This window comes from Ovis aries, chromosome 23 (genome assembly GCF_016772045.2).
Source record: "Ovis aries strain OAR_USU_Benz2616 breed Rambouillet chromosome 23, ARS-UI_Ramb_v3.0, whole genome shotgun sequence".
Lineage (NCBI taxonomy): Eukaryota > Metazoa > Chordata > Mammalia > Artiodactyla > Bovidae > Ovis > Ovis aries.
The window spans coordinates 60619114-60631285 of NC_056076.1; the positions used below are offsets into that span (position 1 = coordinate 60619114).

A 12172-nucleotide genomic window follows, 5' to 3' on the forward strand; every position below is an offset into this window, starting at 1 on the left:
CCTTGCCCTGGCCCCCATCAAGTCTGCAGAGAAGTCTAGATCAGACTCCAGATGGGACCCAGTCCTGGCCAAACTCCTGGAGGAGCTAAGAGCATTTGTATGCCTTCAATGCCCTCTTCGAGTCAACTCTCTCTAGCTGATACAAAAGCTCAAGCAAGAGCAAGCGGCTCTAACAATAAGAAGGAATCCCTCGCTGGCCCCAGCACGCACGCGCATGCACGCACGCACATGCGCGAGCACACACCCTCTGTTCGAGATCAGGGAGATCCACACCAGAAATTCAAATATGCTAATTCAACTTTTATAGTTTCAAACATCTGGACTCTCTAAAAATCTTGCTTTTTTGGTACAAGAAATGGACATTGAAGCACAGTAATCTCTCAAGTTTAAACTTAATAAGGATCACTTTTTAAATTTCCCAGAGAGCCAGGGCATAGCAACACTAGCATTCATGCATACCCGATCATTGATAACCCCTTAATTAGGTCACCTGTTCAACTGAACTGCAGTTCACTGATAGGATACTGAGTTATTCAAAGACAGAATGCTTTTTATCAAAAAAAAAAAAAAAAAAAAAAAGGCTCTGCAAACACCCTCTGTCCCACTGAAGAAAACATTTGTTTTGCTTTGTTTTTTGGTGGCCTGTGGGATCCTATTTCCCCCAAAGCAAAGATTTAACCTGAACCTTTGACAGTGAACATGCAGAGTCCTAATCACTGGAAAAATGTGTTAAAAGGTACTTTTCCAGACACAGAGCCAAGAGACCAGGTCACGGTACTTTTCACTAAACAGGGACCTGCATGAAATTGTTCTGCACAAGGTACATAAAGATGGTCCAAACAGCATCATTTCTAAATGGTACAGGATGAAGGTGGGGCCACCAGAAGTCACAAAAACCCCAACTGCACAAAACGCACTTGGACTTACTCATTAAAATGCATTCTTTAGCTTCTCAGAGGAGCCACTTGAAGGTCACCTCCACTTAAAATCCTTGGCTCAGGAGCTCCTTGTTGCTTTATGACCCAAGTCTATTAAAATTCTTAGAGTCTCTGATGATGAAAATTCCAGCCAGCTTTTTTTTTTTTTTTTCTCTCTTCGTGAGGTTGGGGGGAAGAAAACCAACACATGAGTCTATTTGAAATCATTTCATGAATTTTAATCATAGCAAATGTGTTTTAACAGTAGTCATAAAATCAACATCACCACATATACAAAGGACAAGACACCAGATTGGCATACAAAAATACCATATATTAAAATCGGGTTCATTGGAAAAACTCAGGACTTGCTAAGACACCACCTACAACAGAGACAGCAAGCAAGAATGCTTTTAAGACATTCAGATTTATAAACAGCAGCTTGATATCCCCCTTATGAAGTCAGTATTTGGCAACATTTGGACAACATTCTCTACACAGCCCAGCAGCTCATTTATCTGTAGGGCTGTTTGGCCCCTTAAAAAAGATTCTAAAATAAATAATCCACGGAATTATAAGTGAAACATGTCAAGGACTTGAGTTAACAGCCTCTGAGCAGCATTAACCTAGCCATTTGACTGGAGTACTAGTTATCAAGAAGGCCAGGAACCCCACCAGCGGAGCCGTCCAAGGGGCAGGGCCTCAGTGCAGCAGCTGTGTGGCTTATGCTGGGAGCGTGTAACCGTCCCAGGCTGCAACCAGCCTCCTGCAACTGCCAGTGGGGCGAAACGGGAACTAGTGGCAGAATAAAAATATAAGGAATGACCACAACCAGGAGAGAAACCGAAAGGCTCTTGAACGAGCCTTCCCAATACTATTAACCTACTCAAGTCAGGTTACATCCACAGGCGTGGGCTCTGCACTCCTCAGGTAAGAGGACATCATTGGAGTTGGTCTGTAATGACTGAACCGCCTGCCCGAGGGCAGGTCCTGAAACTGTATGGTGTGCCCACTGACACCCAGCGGGGCCTCCTTGGACGCTCCCATCAGCTGAGCACCTTCCCATGTCTTCAGCTGACACAGTCTGAATTGAGTTCGGTGGGCCATACTGGAATGACACATTGTGCTTGGCTAAGTTAATTCCCACTCTTCTGTGTTCTTTCTTCAGCTGGTTTCTGCCACGACTGACCTTCAGCTTCTGTTTGGTTTAGGAGCTATAGTCTCACTAGGGCTTCGTCCCTTTGTGCCGCTGTCTTCTCACTTCCTGGGGGTGCCTGCCTCTCTTTTGCTACAGACTCCAGGTCACATCCCCACCTCCACCACACAGGGCCTGCCTAAGAGTCCACTCGTCTCTCAGCCAGGAAAATGCAACCGGGAGTTTCCGCAGCGCAGTGTAAGACACCAGCTCCTGTGTCCGCCCACTTTCTAAAGAGAGATGACATAGATGCCTCAACTTGTTCCCTTCAAGGGGCACCTGCCTCATCTATTTCCTCCTTTTTCAGCCCATGCTCCTTCACTGCCATCATATCCAAACGTCTACTTCTGGATTCTCAAAATGCAAATGTCAAATTAAAAACTGAGCTTCCCTTTGGAACACTCTTATTAGAATAATCCAATAACACAGCCCACGGAGAGCAGAGAAGACCTTCACAGGGGCTACCAGCCCTGCATCCCATGATGGGCTGACAGCAGTGTTCTAGAAGAACCAGGCCAGCTCTAAGAGAACATCCCTCAGAAAAACACGTGCTATTGCAGACTTCAAGAGACCCCTCAGTACTTTTTTCCCCAAATATCACTGATTGTCTCTAAAAAAGATCATAATATGAATAGTATCAAAAACCTTAGACTAGAATAATAAAGTCCAGCTAACGAGATGAGTGTTTTCAAGCACCACTACATCATAAGTGAGATACAGAGAGTGGGATACCCCAGGCAGTGAATCCTGAAAGAAAAAAAAAAATCATTGGCCCGACTGTGCAAGGAAACTTGTGCAGAAAAATGGAGCCATATGGCAAGAGTTCAAGAATAATGGTGCTCTACTTGCGACCACCTGAGCAGAGCCAAAAAATAAGTCATTTGGAAGACAGAAACTAAATGCCCCACCCACTAATGTTCTTCATATGGTAGAACTCACCTCCTCATATATATGAAGTCTCGAGAGCTGAGTTATATAGACACGCTCAAAGATAGCTGGTTTAACAAAATGGACGCGGCCTATAGCATTTGTTGAAAAATTAATACCTAAATTCAACATTATATAACCCACATTGGAGAACATGACAAACATTTTACTTGATTTTTTTAAGCTTCAGTTACAGCTAAATTGTGTGCCTATATACATGTATATATTTATACCTATATGTATAGATATATATCTTTACACAATGAATCAACTGTGTCAACAAAGTCAATGGCTTGAATTTCCACTTATTTTTTTAGAAATGGTTCATGTTTAACAAAATTCAGCAGCTGGTCATCATCTCTTGAAACAGACTATCACTTTCAAACAGCTACTGAGTTATCTTGACCGCCTCATCCTCCTCTGCAGTTCCCGTCCTGGTAAGGATTGCTTTGTGGCTAACGTTTTCCTGAGAATGATGAAAACGGTAAGGGACAGCTTCTCCTTCTGGGTCAAGGACGACAGGTTACCTGCCTGATGACACTCCTCGTGCGGAAACGAAATGCTGGCTAGTTGGCAGCATCGCTTTTCTAAGGGGAGGTGGAGCTCAGGCCACTGGCATCTCACTCCTCCCATACCAGCCATCTTTGGACCTCTAATTTCCTCATGAACCTAAAGAAAATCTACTACTGGGCAGAAAAATGTAATCATTTTTAAGGATGAACTAAAGAGTCCTGCTTATTGACAAGTTCTATATTTGAAAAAGTCTGCGAAATTGAAACAAATGCATTTGATTAACATTATTTTGGACAAAATAAAAAGCAGGCCAACCACTTTAGACACACTGCAAGATTCCAAACAAAACTACGAGAGCGCTTTAAATCAAAATCTAGACTGGAATAAATACGATCAGGAAGAGTCTAATCAATGGAAATATATCTCAAACTGAATTTTCTGCTTCCCTTTACTCACTTAAAAAGCAATCTTAGTAACTTTAATAACCTTCAGGTCTTCACATTCCATGGGCAACATTTTCCTGATGTCAGACAAAGTGTCACTGTGCAAGGTTTCAAATCTTCAATTATTTCAGTGATAACAAACAAACAAAAAAGATTAAAACAATGTCAAATCTCACTCTAAAAATAGTACCTACATTTTAGTCTGGCATCTGAAAAACGAGGCCCACCTATGCCCCCCTCAAATACAAGGATGAGCTGGCAGACTTCAAGGGCAAACAAACACTGCCTGTGAACACTGCAAAACCTGCCTGCTGTCACAGTGCACACCGTCCTAAGGCAGTGATGAAGTCTGAGTAAGATGCTGGACGTGAAGAGGGATTTCATTAGGCTGCTTTCTTTTTTTCTATAACATTTGCTTTTTGGCCACAAGACCCTAAACACAATTTCACAAGACAGGTCATGCAGGTCAAACATTTTACAGCTACTGTCTAACTACTTACTATTTTTGGACAATAGATTCACATGCAGCTAATGATCCCAGAAAAGGGGCTTTATCAAGCACTCTTTTAAGCTTCACTGATTTTTCCTTGGCCCAGAGTATCTAAGTAATAACCCCAAAGGGCAATCAATGCATTTTTACTGTCATACTTGAGATCATTTATTTTTAAGCCCAGAAAGGAAAAAAAAATTTAAGTCAACTGCATGTTACTAAACCACAAGTTGTCTTCTCCACCTTGCCGTTTACTCTACTAACACCTTGATCCTACTGCACAACCCTCCAGAACTCCGTTGTCCAATAATGGTACCCACTTGCCACATGTGAGTGGCATCAATTTAATTAACTTAAAATACAAAATCCAGTTCCTCATTCAGACTAATTTCATTTCAGTTGCCCAGTAACCAATGTGGCTACTGTATTGGACAGTATAACCTCTAGAACATTTCCAGCATCACAGAACATTCTGTTGAGCAGCGCCAATTGTGAAGATCCCAAGAGCTACACCAGTACAAGGTTTAACCATCAATAACCACTCTTAAGTCACGTGCAAGATTAAACTTAACTATATTCTTCAAGGAAATATCTTATAGGCTTCTGATCATAAAGTATGATTGGAACTTAACTATATTCTTAAAGGAAATATCTTATAGGTTTCTGATCATAAAGTATGACTGGAACTGAGAACCTATTGCCTCTTCATCACAACCTATGCCTCAGGTCATTGTACAAAATTTTCCAAAAACAATGCTTTTTGATAGCATACTTGACTCTACTTAGCATATTCAGCATTCTCTTGGGTATGTCAAGATCATTAATAAAGAAAAATCCATGCTTCTTAGAGTTTACTATTTACACAATACTCACTGCCCTTTACAGATAAAGTGGGAGGCAGGGGGGAAACCAATGTTTTGCAACTCAAAAATTTCAGATCACATGTTCTCTTTAATTGGCTATACTCATCCCTAAATCAACCCTCCTTTCATTTCCCAGAGAGGTAGATGCTAACTAAAGCGAATATATAAATCTACAAAAACAAAGACCTTAACAACAGTTGAGTTAGTAAAGGGTATTCATCCACCCTGAAAGGAGATCGTAGCCCAACAGAGATGGCGACAGGTCTAGGAAGGAGCAGGAGGAAACTGCCGTGCAAAGTCCTGGTCCCCCTTTTGCTGCAGAACAAACTGTCTTGCATCTCTGTGGGCCTGAGTGGAGTCATCTAAAAAATCAAGCCACCAGAGGTTGCTTTCAGATCCAACTTCCTGTGCTTTCCGTTGTGAGTTTTTTCACTGATGTGAACTGTGAGTTCTGGCTGATGGTGTCACTGGCCTTGCTTCACATGGGGTAGACGTGTTCTCAGGGTCATACGTAAGTGCCAGAGGGCCGGAGCAGTGGATGCCGAATAACATTAAACAACACTAAGCCTATAAAATTCTATCCGGCAGGCTGAGACGTGGACACACATGCACACACTCACACACAGGATTGCACGCTGATAAGCAGGTACACAAATAAATAACTAGCAGGCAGAATCCACTTAAACAATGGCTTTACATCAGTAAGACTCACACAAAAATTCTGATTTGGGTTGCTATTGTACCTTAAATTGTAATGGCAAGAATCTATCATAGAGCCGATTAATTTTGCACTGCTAAACTGCACTTGGGATTGTTTTTCAGTAAAAAGTATGTGGACATTTGTACTCTATGGGTTTGTGCTAAGAAACACAGTATCATCACGTATGTCAGTGTCTATATATAACCTACAGACCATGTAAAATTCTATCACACTACACTCCAGGGCTAGTCATGTCATATAGGACATAAACATATGTAGATATCATTCACAAAAATAATTTGAATACGGCATGACTTAGCATTGCAAGGGTAAAGTCCATCTGAAATGCAGAATACTTAGTGTAACATTTCTGTGGGTTTTTTTCCCAAGAGGAATAGAAATTAGGTCAGACATGCATCACGGCAGCCTGGGAGAGTCTGAGAAATTGAAACTGACCCAACAGTATATTAGGTTACGTAATAGAGGATAGTATTCAGCTAATATGATACCTAAATTATTAATACCAAACAAATCCTAGATTATTTGTTGTATAATGCCCAATAGCTTACACAATAAAATGGCATTTTAACCTAATTTCTAGTTTGAGATTTCAAATACATTTCCTAAAGGGCTAATGACAAATTTGAAAGATCTGAAAAACCCAAGTTCATATTTTTACATCAAATTCTCATGTCAATGAATATTAGCTTGGGATTCGATTCATTATATTGCCATTTTATCTCAGTTAATGCCATAACTTTAATGTGTATATTTTGTGCTGCTTGAAGGTAAAAGTTAGCATGTAGGTAAATTAAATTACCTCAGTCTTAAGGATTATTTCTAGTCTTACATTTTGGAGGCAGTCACTGCTTATTTTTCTGTCCCGTTTTCAGGAATTCAGTGGAACATGGACATATCTGTGAATGGGGCGGGGGCAGGGGGGCTTGGCACGCACCACTTGCTTCATGAATTCCATAAAAGAAACTAGAACTGTAAAGCTCACAGCTATGTCTGAATGCACACATATTCAGGCACAGAACGTGTCATTTAAAACCAGCAGATCTTTCTTCATGAGCAACTGTAGGCCATTAAACATTTAAGAACATTTGAGAATTTATGATGAACTGGTCCACTTAAACTGGGAATATGAATTGCTAGTTCACCTTGCCATTTTTCTCAATAAAAACATATCTTGAAATACAAGAGAAAACCTCACTTCTACCAACAAGAAGAACCTGGAATGTGAAGTGGTCTAACTCTAGTGGAGCAACCTCTTTCAAGAAATAAGCATGGGCTGTCTTCAAATGCCAGCCCAGGTTTGTCAGCAATCACCAACACTCACAGCTGTTAGAACACATCAAAGCTGGAAGAAAAGGCAGAATCTTCCGTATTCTCCGTTTGTGCCTTACAGAATACAGGACTTGCACACACAGAGAGGAGCAAGTATGGAAGTGACACGGCTGTGCCACCTCGCCGGGGGGGGTCCAGGTGGCCGCAAGGTGGCCGCCGTTTCAGACTCTGGACTCACTCACACCTACAAAGTCTTACTCCCGGGATTCTTCTGAAAAGATTCGAAACCTGAGGTAAATCAAATTACACACACACACAAATACACAATATTTACATTGAAAATTCTTATTTTGTGAGATGGCTTGAGGAAAATTGGCATGTAGGTTTCCTGTGGGATTAGGCATTTCTCACCATTACTCAGGTTATTGCTCCCCTGTCCGGCCTTCGGTTTAATAAACACACAGCGAGCTCTAATTACAAGGGAAGGAACCCGAAGGTATGTGGCAAAACACACCACATTGGAAACACGCCTTGGGATGTTTTCCTGAAAAGACAACTGTCCGCTTAACTGATTCTACTTTGGGTGCCATTCAAAACGGTATAAAAAGTCACAGCAACTAAATGGAGACAGGGTCTCATTTTCTCAAAGAAAAAGGAAAGAAACCAGCACGTCATGTTGCAGTTGAATTTTTACATGGATTTTCAGGTTTAATTCTACTTGTATGCAGAGCATCTTTGTTTTAATCGACCACATTTAGAGAAGATCACACGGTATGCACTTCCAACAGTTTAACGTCTAAGTAGAATAGGTCTATCTCGTAACATGATTTGGAGAAATGATAAATTACAGTCCATTTAATCGGTGATTATGAGGATGCATGCAACCGTCTTCGAAGCTGTCGCCACCAGGAATCAGAGCGCTCTGCCTGCTTTCCCGCGGGGACCGCGGGTCTGCCCTTCGTGTCTGTCTGCGGATAATCAAATGGCGGCCCAGGGCCCCGGGGCCAGCACCGGGCTCCCCGGGGTCAGCGGGCCCCCCCCCACCGCCTTCTCGCTGCGATCCCCCCACCAACAGCTGCTCAGCCCCGAGCGGGCACCCACGGAGCCTTGCCCGCAGCCCCTTCAGCCGCAGGATATCACAGTGAAGCGCTTAGAGATGCAGGACATGTTGTGGAGCACGATGCCGAGGAGGAAGACCAGGACGCAGGCCACCAGGATGACGGTGCACACGCCGGACCAGGTGGAGCTCTTGGCCGCGCCGCGCCGGTCCGGCTCCTCGGCCGCCGCCTCGCCCGGGGCCGCGGGCTGCAGGGGCTGCTGCTCGGCCGCGGGGACGCTCACCACGGCCACCGCCTTCGGCTGGGCCCCGGGCAGCAGGCGGCAGCCCGCGTCGCCGGGCAGCAGCGCGCGCTCCTTGGAGACGGGCAGGGGCAGCATGTAGCACCCGTTGCTCGGCAGTCTGATGAAGACCGGCGTGTGCTCGGAGGCGTGGGGGATGGCGATGACGCCCAGCACCTCGGGGTCGTCCGGCAGCTGCGACACCGAGAAGCCCGGGGGCAGCTTGGTGGTGCCCCGGCACCAGGGGCAGCGCACGTCCTTCTGGCTCGTCCGCATCTGCTGCAGGCACACGGAGCAGCAGGTGTGCCTGCAGTCCAGCAGCTTGGGCCTCCGCCGGGGGCTGTAGTGGTTGAAGCAGATCTGGCACTCCAGCAGCGAGTCCTGCGAGGGCGTCTCCATGGTGAGCGCGGGCGCCGGGCCGGCCCGGGCGGGTCTCGTCGAGGCGGGAGTCCGCGCTCAGCCCGCCTCCTCCGCAGGCGCTGGCCGCAGTTGCCCGGGGTCGAGGCGCTCACGGGCTTCCAGCATGCTCAGGCGTGCGCATTTCTGAAGGAGACAAAAACGCACACAGTGAATTACTTTCAGCAAGCCGAGATGGACGTACTGCACCGCTCCAAAGTCTGGATGTCAGGTGAAGTGAGTACAAGTTTCCCGCTCCTGAGACTGGAAGAGTCCCGCGATGTCCAGTGGACAGTGAGTGAGTGAGTCCTCTCCTCCATTACTTTTCTTATTTCTAAAGAAACAAGTATTTCTACAGGGTATGCTGCTGCTGCTGCTGCTGCTAAGTCGCTTCAGTCGTGTCCGACTCTGTGCGACCCCATAGACGGCAGCAAGGCCGCCCAAATGTTCTACAGAGGGAGCCTGCTGTTTCTGCTTTATTGTTCTTCTGAACTGTTCTTCTAAACACTCTGCAGAAATTCTCTCATTTCCAATAAGCTTCTAGCATTTCCTTTATTTCTTTCCTCCGAGCCTCTGACCTTTTCCTGACTCTGCTCACCATTCTGTAAGTGCTCATTGCCAGATACAGGCACCTCTACCAATCTAGGTATGTCACACAACCAGCTCACGGGATGGATGTGGGTTAGGACTATTCCTCTCTCACAGGTTATTAAAATGGTGCCACCAAACAAGCACACGCAGGTATCGGTCAGGTTATCTTTTCCACCAAATCTCCTGAACCAAGGCAATTTTTGTCAAATGGCTTTAAAAAGAGTCAAAAAATAAAAAAATAAACAACCGCCAAATAACAACAGTGAATCTTTAGGCAGTAAGGGTCACAAAAATACCCAGGATCACTAGTATGTTTCAGTCAGGTCTTTTAATTCCATGATGATTTGGGGCTGCATCAACAGGACCAAAAGCAAATACCATTAATTCACTGATTATAATCAAGTATTACTGCCAAAGAAAACTGGCAAACAGCCTTCACCAAAAAAAAGAAAGAGGAGGAGAAGAATGTTACCCTTCTCGTATTGACGGGAGGCAGGATAACTTAGTTCAGCTTAACTGGAGTTTAAGGAATCCATCAAATGTTTTAATAAAGGCTGCCCAACACCATTTCCTATTGAAAGCATCCGAATTACGTGTTCTGAATGGAACCACGATGACTCTGGAAAAAACTATTCAACCATGGTTGTAGAAATAATTGCTAGTCCTAGATCCCCACCTGCACCCAGAAGCAGGCGCTGATGATATAGATAACCTCCCTCACAGTTTCCTTAAAAAGAGAACCTTCTTTTTCTTTCTGATTTCCTTTGTGAAATTATGAATACACCCCTCTGCGGTGATTACGATTTAAGATCAAAATCAAAATGTAGAAAAAGTTTAAAGTCAGAAATACTCACTGGTAAAAATTAATGCTGACAATCAAAGGAGAAACATTTTAAAATATTTTGCTGTGGTTCAGTTCAGTTGCTCAGTCATGTCCGACTCTTTGTGACCCCATGGACGCCAGGCCTCCCTGTCCATCACCAACTCCCGGAGTCCACCCAAACCCATGTCCATTGTGTCGGCGATGCCATGCAACCATCTCATCCTCTGTCGTCCCCTTCTCCTCCAGCCTTCAATCTTTCCCAGCATCGGGGTCTTTTCAAATGAGTCAGCTCTCTGCATCAGGTGGCCAAAGTATTGGAGCTTCAGTTTCAACATCAGTCCCTCCAATGAATACCAGGCCTGATCTCCTTTAGGATGGACTGGTTTTGGTATAGCAAGAGGACTTAAATTATTGAAAATAAAATATAGTAACATAGCATGCAGAAAGTACATATTATAATCAACTGCTCATCTATCCACTAATTCAAGAAATAGTTGTGGAATAATAGAAATCTTCCAAGTGTAGAACTTAAAATGTTCTCACCAAAAGAAAAAAAAAAGATTAAGATGTGAGATGGTGGACGTGTTAATCAATGAGATGTAGGGAGTCCTTTCACAATGCATACTCATTTCCATACTTTAAAGTGTCCATTTTAAATGTCTTACAATCTATTTTGTCAGTTATACCTCAATAAAGCTGAAATAAGAAATTTAAAAAAATAAATATCTACTGAGTATCTATCATGCAAAAAGTACAATACTAGCCCCGGTGGATTAATAAGATGAATCAGACCCAAATACCACCCCTAAGCTGTTTAAAGTTAGGCAAGAATGAACTCATGAACATATTTTCTCTTCCATTCACTTATTCATTCAAATTCTCACTGAATATTCACCATGTGTCAAGCATTATGGCAGTTATTTCTGTCCTTTGTAACAAAAGACCTTGTCACCGCCCATAAGAAACTCCCAGACTAGAGGTGCTTACACAGCTATGCAATTATATAGTTATAAATATAGTGATGCTTGCCTTACTGGAGCTGCATGGAGCAATCAAACAGGCTCAGTGAAGAGTCTGGATTATGGAGAGGATTTAGACAGGTAAAATCAGGGGCAGGTTAGTTTCAAGTTCAGAAATCAGCATGAGGAAAGGAAAAGAGGTGAGAATTAATTACAGAGTTACTTTTATGCTCTAGCCGTGACACTGGCTAGGTTTTTCTAACACAAGAGTAACTTACAGATGCCATCTCTAAGAAAAAGCTTCACAGTTTTAGGCTAGAAGTGTAGGTCTTTGATACAGACACCTTTGACTTATTTTTTTTAAGCCTTTATTGCTTCTGTTTTTGGTTTCTTGGCTGTGAGGCGTGTGGATCTGAGCTCCCTGACCAGCCATCGAGCCCACAACCTCTGCATTGGAAGGCAAGGTCTTAATCACTGATCCACCAGGAAGTCCCTGGATGCCTTTTAAAGAAACAAAATTTACACAGAACCTGCACGCACCTTCCCGCAGGCCCAGCCAGGGAGAGCAGAGCCCACAGGGAGGGGAGAGGTGAGTGGACCCAGGCCCGGGCCACAGACCCCAGACCACAAACTGTGGACAGCCCCAAGTGCCGAAGACGTGGGATTCGTCAGGGAGCCACGGTCAGGACAGACTGGAAAGACCTGCTGGGAAGCTACTGTAGCATTA

General features: G+C 44.0%; 1 protein-coding gene across 7 annotated transcripts in view; it reads right to left on the reverse strand.

Moving 5' to 3' along the window:
• Positions 1 to 1134: 1134 nt before the first annotated feature.
• The window catches only part of RNF152 (ring finger protein 152), an 80591-nt gene continuing 69553 nt past the window's right edge, over positions 1135 to 12172 (reverse strand). For all 7 annotated transcript variants that reach the window (XM_042239565.1, XM_027960974.2, XM_042239563.2 and 4 more), the window contains one exon: positions 1135 to 9219. In XM_042239565.1, coding sequence (XP_042095499.1) covers positions 8461 to 9075 — 615 coding nt within the window. In that variant the 5' untranslated portion in view covers positions 9076 to 9219 and the 3' untranslated portion in view covers positions 1135 to 8460. The remainder of the gene's footprint in view (positions 9220 to 12172) is intronic.